The sequence below is a fragment of the Juglans regia genome, chromosome 1 (assembly GCF_001411555.2).
Source record: "Juglans regia cultivar Chandler chromosome 1, Walnut 2.0, whole genome shotgun sequence".
Lineage (NCBI taxonomy): Eukaryota > Viridiplantae > Streptophyta > Magnoliopsida > Fagales > Juglandaceae > Juglans > Juglans regia.
In genome coordinates this window covers 13989667-14006342 of record NC_049901.1, presented here as the reverse complement: position 1 = coordinate 14006342, position 16676 = coordinate 13989667, and the positions used below count along the sequence as shown (strand labels likewise).

At 35.8% G+C, this 16676-nt stretch overlaps 2 protein-coding genes across 2 annotated transcripts; both read right to left on the bottom strand.

Annotated features, from left to right (window-relative positions):
• Window positions 1-429: 429 nt before the first annotated feature.
• Window positions 430-792, bottom strand: LOC108985780 (uncharacterized mitochondrial protein AtMg00310-like). Its single transcript, XM_018958201.1, has one exon. The coding sequence runs from the start codon at window positions 790-792 to the stop codon at window positions 430-432; it is 363 nt and encodes a 120-aa protein (XP_018813746.1).
• Window positions 793-11188: 10396 nt separating this feature from the next.
• LOC108985785 (cytochrome P450 71AU50-like) lies at window positions 11189-13386 on the bottom strand. The gene is made up of 2 exons (XM_018958206.2): window positions 12171-13386; window positions 11189-11960 (listed from the first exon to the last, which is right to left on the bottom strand). Exons 1-2 carry the CDS (start codon window positions 13059-13061, stop codon window positions 11346-11348), a joined length of 1506 nt encoding a protein of 501 aa, XP_018813751.1. The 5' UTR covers window positions 13062-13386; the 3' UTR covers window positions 11189-11345.
• Window positions 13387-16676: the final 3290 nt, after the last annotated feature.

Here is a 16676-nt window from a genome sequence, read left to right as displayed (position 1 = left end):
AATACATCATTAGCTGAGACACACTCCCACAATATATGTTCAATGATTTCAGGCACCATAAGACACATTGGAAGATTTGGATCATCCAATATATTCCTTTTGTACAAATTAATCTTGGTGGCTGTATATTTCGACAAGCTCTCCAAAGTAAATTCTTGACTACTGGAGGTATGTGAATCTTCCATAGTCTGGTCCACTGTTCCTTCTTATTACTGTTGTATGAGTTCTGGCCTTTTTTTCTATCTTGCAATTCCCCTTATAAATGATATGCACTCCTCACTATAAAGCAACCATTAACATCATTCCTCCATATCAACTTGTCTTGTTGATTGCTTTGACTGATTGGTAATTTCTTAATTAAATAAGCTTCCATGTTGCAAAACACTTACTAAATTAAAGGGAGGTTCCATTCTTTTTTTCCTGGCAGTATCAGTGCTTCCACTTTAGCTTCTTCCCCAATGATTTATTGCCACTTTGAGGTTTGTAAGATGTTGGTTGTGGCAGCCATGGATCAGACCATATTCTCACTGACTTCCAATTGCCAATTCTCCATTGAAGTCCTTGTTGTAGAAGCTCTCTTGCAGAAAGTATACTTCTCCATATGTAGGAGGGGTTGCTTCCCATTTTTGCTTCAAGAAAATCAGATTTGGAAAAGTATTTGAGCTTCAACACTCTTGATGATAAAGAATTAGGATATAAGAGGATTCTCCATCCTTGCTTTGCTAACAAAGCAATGTTAAAGTTTTCAAAGTCTCTAAATCCAAGTCCTCCTATGTCTTTTGATTTCCCCATTTGAGACCAACTCATCCAGTTCATTCTCTTTTCTTGGTTTACCTGACTCCATCAATACCCTCTCATCATGTTGTTTAGTTTTCTCAATAAAGTTTTAGGAAGTTTAAAAACTCCCATTGAGTAAGTGTAAATAGCTTGAATGACAGATTTGAGCATAATTTCTCTCTCTACTTGTGATAAGAATTTGTGCTTCCAATTGCTCATTTTGACACTGACTTTGTCTAGTATAGCCTTGAACTCCTTACTTCTTGATCTGCCTACCAAAGCTAGAAGGCCTAGGTGTTTCTCCTGTAAGTTTGTGACTCTAATCCCTGCCATACTAGTTATGTTGTTTTTTGTTGAGATTCTGGTATTTCTACTAAAAAAGATAGAGGACTCGTCTTTGTTCATTCTCTGGCCCGATGATTCCTCATATTGACTAACAAGCTCCATCATTTTCCTCCATTCCAAATCTATTGCTTGGCAAAATAGCAAATAGTCATCTGCAAAAAATAGATGACCAATATGCAGTTTTCCTCTAGCTATTGGAAGCCCTGTGATCTGCCTAGTAATCTCTGCTTTATTGAGCATCTGAGTATGTGCCTCCGAGCATATAATAAATAGATAGGGTGATAGTGGATCACCCTGTCTAACTCCACGAGATGGGTTGTGGGATTCCATTGATTAATAGTGAGTAAGAAACTGTTGAAACACATCTTGAAATAAGATCAATTCATCTTCTGTTGAATCTCATCTTCTTCATTACAGTTTCAATAAAAGACCACTCCAATCTGTCGTAAGCTTTACTCATGTCCATCTTAAGAGCCATATACCCTTTTGAACCCTTCATTTTGGACTGCATTGAATGCATAGTTTCATATGCAACTATCACACTGTCTGTTATCATTCTTTCTGGTATAAAAGCAGTCTGAGTTGTTGAAATTATGCTTGACAGAATGTTCTTCAATCTGTTTGCTATTGCTTTGGCCATAACCTTATACATCACATTACACAAACTTATTGGTCTAAATTTTGTTACAGTAGTGGGATTTTTGACCTCTTGGATTAAAACTATGAATATCTCATTAATAGAGTTGTCCCAATTGTTTGTGTTAAGAGCTTTAGTAATTGTCTCACATAGTTCCTTACCTCTTATATCCCAATGTTGTTGAAAAAATTAGCTCAAAACCCATCTGGACCTGGGGAACTCATAGGATTCATATTAAGAATTGTATCTTAAACTTCTGAAAAATCAATATCTCTCAGAAGCATTTGGTTCATCTCTTCTGTGATCAACATTGGCATTGTCTCTACACACTGTTGTTGGCCCTCTAGATTTGAAGTAGAGAATAGATTTGTGAAGAAGTCTTCGAAATTTTGATTAATGACTTGTGAAGAAGTTTGAAGCTACCCCTCTCCATCATAGATTCAATTAATTGTTTTAATCTTGCACCTTTGAGAAGCACACTTGTAAAAGTAACTTGTGTTTCTATCTCCCTCTTTAAGCCATCTTTGTTTGGACCTTTGTTTCCACTTCACTTCTTCTTGTTCCAATCTCCAATTAATTTGCATTTGAATCTGTTTGATTTCTTGAATATCAAAACCTGTGTTCCTTGCTTGAAGTTGTAAAATCTTTCCTTGCTGCATCTTGATTGTCTCAGAGGCTTCCTTTTCTTTGTTCTTACTCCATTTTATTAACTGTATTTTTCAATTGTCCATCTTGTTTTCAAATCTTCTAACGAGTTTGCATTTCTGTTTTGAACATGCCAAGCTGTTGAAATTAAATCTTTGCAGTCAATATTGGTGCCCCAACTGTATTCATATCTAAACAGTCTTTCTTTCCTTCTTGCAGGTTGTGTCTGAGTATTCATGACTGTTAAGAGAGGATAGTGATCCAAAGAACTTGTTGCTATTGTTGTAACCTCTATTGATCGAAACATAGTGAAACAAGTAGTGTTAGCACATACTCTATCTAACCTCTCCTTGGTGAATACTGATCCTTCTCTGTTGTTAGACCAAGTATGTTTGAGTCCATTATAACCCATGTCACTTAAATCACAATCCTGCAAAGCTTTCCTGAATCCTTGAATTTGAACAAAAGGTCTTTGAGATCCTCCCCATTTTTCATGTTGATAAAGAATTTCGTTGAAGTCTCTCATACACAACCATGGACTATGGTCTATAGGTTGTAAACACCAAAGTAGCTACCAACTTTCCTCTCTTTTTGCAGTTACTGAGTGGCCATAAAACCTTGTGACAGTCCACACCTTCCCAAGTTTTGAGTCATTAACCTTCACAGAAATATGGTATCTGGTATAAGTGTGAACCTCCATGTCAATAGTTGAATTCCACATCATTGCCAACCATCCGCTACTCCCTTTTGCATTAACAGTAAAACTTCTATCAAATCCAATAATTCCTGATTTCTTCAATCCTCTCCCTCGAGCTCTTAGTTTCAATGAGGAAGAGGATATCTAAGCTCTTTTGCTTCACTAAAAAATGAAGCTCTCGAACTGTTCGTGGGTTCCCAAGCCCTCGACAGTTCCATGTTATGCATTTCATTGTAGCTGATGGGGCTGCTTAGCAGCCACCACCATTTGTTCCTGAGTTTGGCTCCTTCTAAGATTGAGCTCGTCTTTCTGTCTTTTGTTAATCATTTGTAGATTCTCATTCTTATTTGTTTCTTTGTCCCTTTTTCTACCTCTTGTAATAACTCTGCTAATGTAATCAGTTTCCATCTCCTCTGTTGTTGAAAGGTTGAGTGCTCTTGCTCTTCTTTTCCAACCCAGAGGTTTAGAAAACACTTGCTCATTCTGCACAGGATCACTTTTAGATAAATCTAAATTAATCTCTGAAGTGTTTGTACCTTGCATGCTTTCTTTGGATCTCAAATCTGGATTGCTGACTTTTTCCTGAACTCCTTCCTAAATCTTTGATTCCTTATACCCCTCTTCTTGTTGACTTCTTGTTTGATCTTCTATAATCTCATCTTGCCTTTGTTGCTCAAGATAGAGTTTTTGTTTTCCTTCATCATTTACTACTGCAGTCTTGTTGTAACTTCCAGAATGCTGATCATGTGCGGCTTCATCAAGATTCTCATCCTGTGTTACCTGATTTCCTTTAAGATTGATTAGAGCCGCACGGCTTTGACCCTCTCCATTGCCCGAGTCGTTGTTCTAACTACTAAGTCCCCTTCCCTCTATTCCTGTGTCTCCACTACCTATTAAGTTAAAAGTTATGGCCTTTAACCTTTTACCATATTGGTTTTGAGATGTTTCTGCAGTACTAAACCTTGTTTTTTCTAGAACACATACTCGACCAACATGTTTGATAACCCCATAATGAAAACAAAATAAAGGCAACTTTTCATATTTAAACTTTACCCAGCTTTGTTTGCCTTCAACTCTAATTAGTTTCCCACGAGGTATAGGCTTTGTAATATCCATATTGGCTCTTATCCTGAGATATTTTTTCCACCCAATTCCATCCCCATCCACATCAACAGTTATCACTTCCTCAAGAAACCAATTTTCTCACCTCCATCCACTGTCATGGTTGCTAGAGGCCGACCATGTAGTTGGATCCAAAATGATTCTTGATTAAAATCCATCTCATTAGGGGGAGTACTTTTATCAAAAAGTTGTATACAGATTAAGTGTTTATCAAAGGTTTCATGGTCTACCATTTAACACTCTTTCAATATCTACATCTTTTTGAAATTCAACCAAGAATCTATTATGTCCCACCTCATTAAAACAGATTGAACCCTCAGGATTCCAAACTTCGGTCAAAGTTGCTTTAAAAGCCTCCTTGTTTAAACTCTTGTCCATCAAAATTAGAAGAAGCAGGCATCTATGAGCTCTGGCATCTGCACGTTTGGTGTCATCCACTGAAAAGTTTACCTCTTCTTTCTCAGTTTCTGTTAACTTGAATCTTTCCCATAGATTTGTTAGTTCTTTTGCCAAAACTGTCTGTTGCAGTCTCTCTATTTCACCAAAAAATTTATCAAAACCCTACTCCACCACCTCACCCTTCTAAGAAGGAAAGGACACTCACCTTACCCAAAAAAGGAAAGGACCCTCTAAGGTGGCCAACCTTGGGCGGCTTTGTTTTGCACGCGAGCCATTGTAGAGAATTTAGGTATTTGGAAAGTGAGAAGTGTAAGAGCACTCACAATGGGTTTTGTAAAACCCATTTTTATGTAAAATTTGAAGAAAAGTAGCCTGAAACTACCTCTAACGGATTCTTTATTTTCAAAAGTATTTTACATTTTACTACAGTGTTAAACTAAATGTAGAGTGAACTATTCACAAATGTAAAAATATTTTATTTATTTATTGTCTTTTCATGTACTTTATCTCTCACAATAGTTTCTCTCTCTTTGTACTTTTTTTTCCAACAAACTATTAAATAATATAATATAAAGAAAAATAGATAAACTGATGTATGGTATATTGTAAAAGTTAGTATGTAAAATAGAAAAAATGAGTTTTGATGATATATTTTAAAGGATAAGATACATAAACCATTGGGAGTGCTCTAACACATGTATAAGATTTTTATACAAATAAATTTATAAAAATAATTTTACAATTCATAATATATATTTAATCATTTCAATTTATAAATTTATTTTTATAAAATTTCATAATCCCTCTAAAAATGTCATAACTATGTGCGGGAGCTTTTAGTTGGGTATCCAACATACTAAAAGTTGTGTCCTTATGTGTGTTTATTTCAGATGAAACTCTTTGTAATTTTCTTAAAAAGAAAAGAAACTCTTTGCAATATGTGTTTAGCCAATTGAGATCTCCCGCCAGCACAGTCTTAGATTTGAGTTGTAACTTTCCAACAAGATTCTAAGGGTAATACTAGATATATTTTAATCTAAGCAAGTTTCACGCACTCGTTTTAAAAAAGAGTACGATCCATTAGTAAAAAATTAATTTCTTCATGCGAGTCTCATATTTATCCATTTTTACAAAAATAATACGTGAGATTTATACATTCTAAAACTGCAAATATCATTTATCTATCATGTATTGATTGATAAGTAATAAAAGTAGGTAGCGATTGTTTGGGAATGAAAAATTCTTATTTTTTATAATGTACTAATTTAATGTCATATAAGACTATAACGAGGGGGTGATAAGCAATAAGATAGTTGATCGAATTTTATGACTTCAAAATTTTACACAAATAGTATTAAGGCCTCATTTGTTTTTACAGAAGAGATAAGATGAATTGAGATTAAAATTAAAAGTTGAATAAAATATTATTAGTGTGAGTGGATTTTTCCCCCAGCCATGGAATTTCCTAGGCCCAGCCCATTGGGGGGACCCACTAGGAGAAAGGAAAGAATGAGGGAAAGAGAAGGGGACAAAGGCATGGGAAGCGCAATATCAGACATGGAAAAGTAATGTCAAGAGAGGAAAAGTAGTGATTTGACATAAAACAAGAGAATGCAAGATGTAAGATGTCAGAAGAGAAAAGTAGTGAAATGACTTAAAACTAGGGGCAAGAGATAAAAGGCACGAGAACCTACAAATTCAGGACTTTTGGACGGTTTGAGAGGTTTCTTGGAGAGGGAGACCTTTTTCAACCTCAGGAGAGAGAGAGAGAGAGAGAGAGAGAGAGAGAGAGAGAGAGAGAGAGAGAGGAGAAAAACCAAAGAGTAGATCTTCAGCTCCCATTGTACAATGAGGATGAGAGGCTATGAGATACTGTAAACAAACATATTATAGTGAATCTCCCCTTTCTAAACTCCAGTAGACGTAGGCCTAGTGCCGAACTATGTAAATCTGTGTGTCCTTTTCTTTTTATTTTCTCTGTATTTAAATACTGTTCACCACCATGGATGTACACATTGACACTGTACAACCGCACCGAACCACTACCGAGGGCTCCATACAATACCGATCGAGACCCAGCTCTGAAGATCCGAGTTAATGGAACTTGACCTAAAGGCGTACGAACACAACGTTAACAGTGGCGCTGTCTATGTGATCCTTTTTTTAAAAAGATCCTTATATCTTGTGTGTACTTCATATGCCTTCGACAACCCGTTCCAGGCGACTTAGAAGTTAAGAACGAGATTTTTCTTTGTGTACTCCTTTGAAGATTTTTATGTGGGATCGAAAGCAGAAGGAGGACGATTTTCTGGTGCACTAAATTACCTCCGAAGGAGCAGATGAAACTTTCTCAAATAAGTGCTCTCAACCTTTCGACTTTTATTCTTATAAAAAACACTACTGCTAAAAATGGGCAAATGAACTTCTCCTCGCCTAGGCAATTAAGTGCACTGCGTTTAATTGCTTTCCATGCACGCAGTGTAGGGCCGGGAACCCAAACTCTCTAGCCACTCGGACTGCAAATACTCAGTCATGACCACGTGGTTTACAAGAAAAGAGAGGCTGAGGCACGTTGGACATGCTCGCAGGCAAGGACCAAGTGTGCACTGTGCACTGGTGCACGTGGTTGTGCATGGCATGAATAGTGCCATGTAAGCCGAGAGCCCAGACCACCCACCAGTGGCCTCCACTCGGACCACCGACAGTCACCGCCTGAGGTAAACCGTCGGCACCTTCAGTTGGCACAAGAGTGGTCCTCGACTACCATGGCAGACCCACGACGGTCCTTAGCACACACCCCATATGCGGGAGACTCACAGAGATCTCTCAGTGGAGTCGTGAGCTCCTAGCTCGAGCCGGCGGTCTCCACTTGAACCTCCGCATCTTCTACAGTCTAAAGAGTGGTCCCTAACCACGACGACTGAACTTGGTCTCCCCTCGGCCGAGCACCCAGAGCATTGGACAGGTCAGCCAGTACACTCCACGACCACAAACCCCCCGACTACTTACTCCTCAGCCTTGGGTCCCTTGGCCAGCGCCCTCACGAAGCTCCTCGGTCATGAGCTCCTCATCCCTGAGCTCCTCCTCGACCAGCGAACATCCCAACAACAGGCTGACTAAAAAAAAAAAAGGGGAAGAGACTGAAAGAAGAAAACGAGGAAAGGCACGCATGAACTTCGGAGGCGTACACCTCATCAAATGAAGAAAGAATAAAAATGAGGAGCAGGAAAGAGATGAAATGACCAACAATGGTGGGCAATTTCAGTCAAGTAACGGACAAATAGCAACGAGCAAAAATCAGTCATAGCAGCTTAACACCCTAGTCTGTTCTTATCAAAATATGCATTTTATTTTGACTCAGCTGATTGGTCTCATGTAGCGTGAAGCACCAGTTGTACAGTCCCACTCGAACATCTCACAAAAGCGACATATGGATTAAGGAAGCTCTACCAGCTCCAACCTACCTCCTTGCGAGGCAAAGGGAAGAGTCACGCCAGAGGCGACTCTATCCCTCTCGCAAAGGAGTGCGGGTCGGCCTTCGGACACCTAACATACTTATCAGCAGAATCTCCACCAACGAAATCTCTATTAACATAATCTTCATCAGCGAAATCTGCACGAACAAAATCTCCATCAGCGAAATCTTCAACAATGAAATCTCTATCAACGGAATCTTCACAAACAGAAACTAACATTCTGACAATGCAGAAAGGAGCAAATGGAGAGGAAAGCAAAAGGGAAGAAAAAAGGCTTGGTGGGGTAAATCAATAGGACCGAAATAGAAAGGTAGCTAAGCAATAGGAGGGAAGGAACATAGCTAAAGGAAATAAGAACGGAATAGAAAGGCAGCCAAGGAAATAGGAAACGGAAGGAAAAGGCGGCTAAAGGAAATAGTTAAGGGAAATGCAGCTAAAGGAAATTGGAAAGGAAAATAAGGTTAAAGGAAATCAGTAGGACAAAGCAACGACAGGAAGGTTCGGCGGGGCAGAACCCCACTTAAAGATTGACAAACGGAAAAACTGATGGCCCAGCATAATGGGTGAGGCAAATGGAAAATAGGCTGAAAAATTCCCATCGGACAGGTTTGATAGTAATTGGCAGGGTAACTGTGAGGGGGTTTTTCCCCCGACCCATGGAATTTCCTAAGCCCAGCCCATTGGGGGGACCCACTAGGAGAAAGGAAATAATAAGGAAAAAAAGGGAGAAAGGCATGGGAAGCATAGTATTAGACATGAGAAAGTAATGTCAGAAGAGGAAAAATTGTGATTTGACATAAAGCAAGGGAAGACAATGTGTAACGTGTCAGGAGAGAAAATTAGGGAAGTGACTTAAAGCCAAGGGGGCAAGAGATAAAAGGTATAGGGACCTACGGATTCAGGGAGACTTTTGGACGGTTTGAGAGGCTTCTTGGAGAGGGAGGACCTTCTTCAACCTCAGGAGAGAGAGAGAGAGAGAGAGAGAGAGAGAGAGAGAGACTAAACCAAAAGGAGAAAAACCAGAGAGTAGATCTCCAGTTTTCATTGTACAGTGAGAATGAGAGGCGAGCATATTATAATGGAATCTCTCCTTCCTAAACTTTTGTGGATGTAGGTCTAGTGTCAAATTACGTAAATCTGTGTGTCCTTCTCTCTTTATTTTCTCTGTATTTAAATATTGTTCATCGCTATGGATACATGCACCGACACCGTACTGCTGCACCGGACCACTTTCGAGGGCTCCACACAACACTGATCGAATCCAGCTTTGAAGACTCGAGTTGCTAGAACTTCATCTAAATGCATGCGAAACACGACATTAACAGTTAGAATATATTTTTTTAATATTATTTTTATTTTAGAATTTGAAAAAGTTAAATTGTTTATTTTATTTTATATGAAAATTTGATAAAATTGTAATGATTAGATAAAAAGAATTGTAAAAACAAACTAGACTTAAATGTCAAAAAATTTTCATGATATAGTATCTCTCTGAATTGGATGAAAATTGTGAAGGCTTTTTTCATTTACAGTTGAAGGAATAGACCTATTAATTGTAACCGGGCACAATTGGGCCCAACGTTCTTAATATGGGCTCCAGCGTCCGCAGTCAATTATATATTTTATTTTAACCATTTTAACATTAATTATATATTATTTAGTTATTATTAATGAAGTGAATAGGGGTGAAAACCGACCCCTTCGGTTCGGTTTTTGGGAAAAACCGACGCCGACCGACAGGTAATTTGCGGGGAGAAAACCGGCCGAAACCGATCGACGGGGAGGAGAAACACCGGCCGAAACCGTTGCTTCCTTTCTCTATCGGTTCACGGTCGGTTCCCGAACCGAGCTTCTTCTGAGAGAGTAGAGAGAGAGATTGTTGCAGAGGAGAGAGAGAGAGAGAGAGGATGAGAGCTGGTAAGAACGCGAGGAAGAAGACGCGAGGAAGAAGATGAAGCTATTTTGAAACGACGCCGTTTGGTTTAAACGAAACGGCGTCGTTCTACTTAATTTTTTTTTAAATCGTTATAAATTAAACGACGCCGTCGTATAATTTGTGTTTAAAACACAACTAAAGCTTAAAACGACGCCGTTCCACTTAAACTTAAGTAGAACGGCGTCGTTTTAAGTTTAAAATATATATAAAAGGAAATAGTTTATTTAGTCGGCCGGTTCAGCAGTTTTAATCTGGTTCGAACCGACGCCGAACCAGCCGATATCGGTTTTCTCTATTTTCTGCCGCATGCCGACCGGTTCTCCACCGGTTTCGACCGGTTCTGAGCTCCGGCGGCCGGTCTGAGTTGGTCTAGGTCGGTTTTTCAGTTTTTTGTACAGCCCTAGAAGTGAATGAGAGTGGATGGTTTGACTAAATAGGAGCAAAATATCATTGAGGAGAGTTGAAAAGTCTTGTTTTTTTAGATTGCATAGTGAGAGCTGGAAGGTCCTCTTCTGCATTAGAGATAGACTTTATTTCATTGGATTGACAAATTATTAAAGCATCTCTTTTATAGGTTGAAACTACTTAAAAGGGAGATTTTGCTTTACTTTCTTTACGCAGAGACGATTTTATGGGCTTTAGCAGTAGCACCTCTTAGCGAATGTTTGAGATTACAGTAAAAAATATAGTTTATAATTTATAATTTAAGTAATAAGTTATATTATTAAAACTTATTTACAATTTAATAATTATATATTTAAAACATTTTTAAGCATGTTATTTTGGTTTGGAAACAAATTTAAAAAAATTCCTTTTAAGGTAGAAATGTCGTTTATTTGAATTTTTAAAGATTATGATCATATCCTTAAAAATTTAAAAATTGTAATTATCTAAAAGTAGTATGAATATTTTCATCAATTTTCATATGAGAGCTTTATAGTTTCTAATTAAATTTCTTTTTAACTCTCTCTATTTATACCTTTTTAGCTTTATAACTATCGGATTCATAAAGTTCACTATTTTGAGAAACTTCAAGAGCCTCTAATTATTTCCCTTGATGACTAAGTTACTTTATCACATAATATAAACATATATATATATATATATTTTATCTTACTCTACATTCGAGCAAAGTTTGTAAATCAAGGTGCTAATGTTGACACTTAGATTTTATTTATTACATAGTGAATTCAAGCAAACTTAGTTACATATACTATTTTCTTCTACAAAACTAAATTATTCCCGCGCATACAAATCTACGCATTCCAAGTGCAGAAATCAGCAACCAACAATAGAGAGAATATAAATTTGTCAATGGTGAAGGCGATAACGAGGAATGGCAAGTAGATGCTTGGCTCTAGGAACAGTAAGACCAAACACCTCAGTCATATCCAACTCAGTTGGCTGTATGTTATCTGGAAGGTCCCAATCAAAGCAATGCACAAGTTGTGCTATCACTAGCCGGACCACAATCAGACCCAATTGCATCCCTGGGCAGCCTCTTCTCCCAGCACCAAATGGAATTAGTTGGAAGTCACGTCCCCTGAGATCTATGTTACTCCCAACAAACCTCTCCGGGAAGAACTTCTCTGCATCACCCCAAACGCTCGTATCTCTCCCAATTGCCCATACGTTTATCATCACTCTAGACTTTCCGGGTATGTGGAAACCATTAACTGTGAAATCTTCCCTGGCCTCATGAGGAAGCAAAAGTGGTGCTACTGGATGTAGCCTTAAGGTTTCCTTTACAATCATGTCCAAGTACTCCAATCTATCCAAGTCTGCTTCCTCTACCATCCTCTTCAAGCCAACCTCAGTTTCTAACTCCTTTTGAAGCTTCTTCATTACCCGTGGATGCTTCATTAGTTCTGAGAGTGCCCACTCAATTGCCGTTGCCGAAGTGTCCATCGAGGCTACAAGCATGTCCTGCCACCAAAATTTTGATCTGCGAAATTAGCGTAATATCTTAATCCAATTGTAGAGTTATACATAATTCTGTTCTTTACGCATCTATTTGACTACGTTTAAGTATTACACACCTACCTAATAAACTATAAGTTTTTATAAATCTTTTTTGACTTATACTTTGATTCCTTGCTTAATCAATACATGAATGCAAGTGGTATGAAAACTTACCAAAATGATGGCTTTGATGTTGGACCTTTCAATGGAGTACTCAGATTCTTTTGACCCCATGAGCCTCAGCATGACATCAACAAAGTCGTCGTTGGTCTTATTTTCATCCTTGGACTGGATATGCTCATCAATGATCTTCTCAAAAAAATTATCAAAGATCTTACTAACAGCCTTCATGCGTCGTGTCAGCCCCTGAAGATCAAATGGACGAATACAAGGAATATAATCGCCGAGGTTAGGAACTGCTCCTAGATACATAGTCTCGTGGATTACAGCCTTGAATCCCTTTTCATCCAGATCTTTGTCCTCGTACTTCTTCCCAAACACCATACGGCATGACATATCCGCATTCAGAGATGTTACCTTGGCACTCAGATCTACAGCAACACAATTACTGGCAGCCTCTTGAATAAACTTCACCAGTAGGCCAATCTCTTCATTTCTCATGGATTTGAAAGAATCGATTTTAACGTTGCTAAGCATTTCGAGGGTGCACATCTTGCGTATGTTGCGCCAATAAGATCCGTACGGAGCAAAGATCATGCTCCTTTGCTCATAAGCGATGTGCTTTGCAGACTCCATAGGTGGTCTACTAGCAAACACAAGGTCGTGTGCTTTAAGGAACAGCTCGGCAGCTTGAGGCGAGGAGACAACAATAGCAGGCACCAAACCTAAGCGCAAGTGCATGATGGGGCCATATTTCTGGGCTAGTCGCTGTAGATTTCGATGAGGGAATTCCCCCAAACTATGAAGGCTACCAAAGATGGGGAACCCTCTTGGGCCAGGTGGTAATTTCCTATTCTTGTTCCAGCTTTTCAATGCCCATTGTCGCAGGAGATGTGCGAGCACAAGCAGTGCGAGTATGCTCCATGTCCAAGACACGGTGGCCATGTTTGATTCAGATGCGGTAAATGACCGAGTTTCAGGAGAGGCAGATAATTCAGCTGCTACTGGTTCCTGATATGTATACGAAGAAGAGAACTGTTCCGATTTAAGTGAAAGTAAATTTATAAACTGTGCTATTTACGTGATTCAATGGATCTATTCTACGGTAAAAGTATAATGTATCAAGCCACTCATTAATATCGTTAGGTAGAGCCGGTGACAATCGAACCACGTACGATTTGATACGAAGATGATAAGTTCTTGACTTCCGTGCAAGGACAGATTTTGTATCCACTTGCTAGAATACGTGCAAATTGCAGTTGAAAACGACCATAGATTTTTTATACATGAATAAATATAGAAGATGTCATCTTCAAAAAATTTATAATTTTTGCCTCTCTCTACTTTATTTTTCTTATAGTTCTAAAATTTTATTTAAATTTTATATGTTATCTATTTTTAAGGATATGGTCTCTCTAAAATTATTAAAATTAAATTTAAGAGAAATAATAAATTTATTAATATGGATCCTAAAACTTTTTGTTATAAAATATTAGGCTTCTTAATATAGAATCTAAAGTGAAAATATAAAAAAAATCATTTAAGGTCGATGATCTATATGAAAAATAGTTAAAAGAATTTATCCTCTAGACTTTATTGAATCAGAAAAAAATTTATTTAAACTCTCAATTATAACAATATATGTTTAATGTGACATGAAAATATCTAGATTTTGCATGAAATATTATAAAGTAGTTTACATACTAGAGTAAAAGATGACATTCTAAAATATTACTTGATAGTTTATATGAATAAATTAAATTCTAAATATTCCATGAAATAATATTTTAGAAATCTGAAATATATATTAAATTGTGTTTTTAGAATCTTTTTCTAAAGAAATGTGTTTTTAGAATTTTATTCCTACGTGTATGTAGCAAATTATCAAGATCTAATCTTATATGTAGTTATGTTTTTATGATTTTTCAATCTCTTTTTATTTTACATAAGAGAAATGATACTTGCAGTTTTAAGATGTGTAAGTCTCACGTACTCATTTTGAAAAAAGTAGGTAAATCTAAGACTCACATCAAAATATTATTTTTTAATGATATATCTTATTTTTCAAAAGAAGTGCGTAAAGTTTGCACACCCCAAGACTGAATCTAAAATTACTCTTTACATAAATGTAACATATAGTAAAAAAATTGACCCCCTTAACAAAATTGCTGGTTTCGCTATTGGGTGCACACCGAATGTGCACCGTACCCTATATATGCACACCAGTGCAATTGCATTTTTTTTCTTTTAAAATTTTTTAAATATCTTAATTATTAAAAAAATACAAATTTACTAGTAGTCACTTATTTAACTATTAAGTAAAAAAATAAAATGGGGCACATTTGGGGGCATATTGGGGAGTCATCCAAGCATTTGCCTTCAAAAAAAGTTGTTACTATACTTCGGCGTATCCTTAGTACAATTGTATTTTCTAAAAATATTTTTAAATATTATTTTTTAAAAAATATATATAAATACATCAGTAGTAACATGTTTAAACATTTAAAAAAATTAAAATATACTAACAATCAAATTCAGAGAGCAAAATCGATGGTAAACTAGCATTTTAAAAAAAAAATGTTTTAGCTAGTACAAAAGATCAATGGAAGTTTTCCGAGTTTAGCTCATTGAGCTGAAGCATGTGCATATATATGAAATGATTTGATATAATTTGATAAAAAAAAAAATTATTATAAAATAGATTTAATATCACGTTAATTTATAAATTTATTTTTATAAAAATATTATCGGTTATAACACTTAAATCAGAAAATAGCTTTAACGTATTGCCAGGTATCAATGAAGTTGAATACGTAATGTAGGAATTCATTAGTACTTTTTTGGTAAGCAAATTCTCATTAAACTAGAATAGACTAGCAAATTCTCCAGTGGTCCCTTTTGCCCACTGGAGACAAAATATATGATAGGACGTTTGCATTGGAGACAAAATATATTATCATATATATATATATATGAAATATATATAGATGGAAATAAAAATAACACAATAGCATTATAAAAAAGTTATATTTTTTTACAAATTTATAAATCATATAACAATAAAAAGTTGTAATCAAATTGCAAATAAATAAAAAAATTCAAATGTGAAAGAAAACAAATAATATATGCAAAAATCATAGTAATATATATGCAAAAGAACCTTAATATAAGTTTACAAAATGTAATTTGATTTAAGTCCAAACAAAATGTAGTTTGATTTAGGTCCTAAACAATAACTAACATATTTCTTTCTTTTTTGCCGAATTAATCGATAAGATATTAAGATTTTTATGTTGCTGTTGGCTCATCTACGCTATATATGCACAAAGTTCAATTATCCATTCTTTTTCTGAAATTTCTTTGGTCATACTTTCTAAGAATTGTAAATGCTCTTGCAAAAAAATACATAATTTATTATAAAAATTATATTTTGATTTATAATTATATTATTTGAATTGAAAAAGTTTTAAAAATGTAGTATTATGTTACATTGCCAGTATGATGCATGTAATGAATTGCTGAATAACCCAATGTTTTTTCTGCAATTTCACCAAATACTACTACAGCTAGCTGTCTTGTACCATCATCAACTTCAACATACACTCGACAACTATCATCAACAAAGATATAATTATCTGTTAGAATGTAAAGAAAATATATGTTAAACTTTTCAAGTAAGGGATGCGAACTGAAGGTTTAGAAGAAAGATACATACCGTGGTTGTGTAATGCTTATATGCTTGCAATAGTAACATGAAAATTTTTCATATATTTCATAATTTGTTCCTTTATTATATCCAATGCAAGGCATATAAAATAAGATTTGCTGGAGATCAAGCATGTTTATCTTGTCTTTCACCCAAAATTTTGATTTCTATATGATATTTATAACAAGTATTAAAATGATTGCATTGTAATAATCGATAATTAAAAAAATATTGTTAAGAATATAATTTACTATTCCAAGTTATGAAGCCTTGAGAAGTTATGCAACATTAGAAATGTTTGTTAATTTCCAGACAACATGAGCAATGGCAGATGTGTGTGTTGGATCCAAAAATTTTATAATCACATATTTAAGCAAGAAATCATTGATTGTTGCCTTGCAAAAATTTAAGAGAAAATAAAAACAAATAATAACTTTTAAAAATATAACAATTATATGTTAAAAACAAAAATTAATAAGAGTTTGTTTTAATTTTAATAAGCCTTTAAAAGTAAAATCAAAAAATCATATATTTCAACAAAACTTCTCTAAAAAAAATTAGTCTACAAATATGGGACGACCAGGCAAAAATCTATTTACCCATTTTCACAAAAACAAAATGCATCATCGACATCGAGAAAACAAAAACAAAAAAAGTAAAAAAATGCAAGTCTTAAAAGCAACATAAAAAATGCCATAAAAAAAAAAACCACCACAAAAATCAAATCTAATCAAATATTCAAACACGGCAAATAGCATGCAAATCACAATAATGCTAAATAAAAGTATTATGTAGTTGCAAGGAATCATTCACATCAAATGGCTACAGAACCCCACCCGAATCTCGATTGCCTT

Excerpts from the sequence above, each read along its gene's own strand:
- LOC108985785 (XM_018958206.2), bottom strand. The coding sequence starts at position 13,061 with ATGGCCACCGTGTCTTGGACATGGAGCATACTCGCACTGCTTGTGCTC. Across the intron at positions 11,961-12,170 it reads ACATCAAAGCCATCATTTTG|GACATGCTTGTAGCCTCGAT; the intron begins GTAAGTTTTCAT and ends TTTTGGTGGCAG.
- LOC108985780 (XM_018958201.1), bottom strand. The coding sequence starts at position 792 with ATGGGGAAATCAAAAGACATAGGAGGACTTGGATTTAGAGACTTTGAA.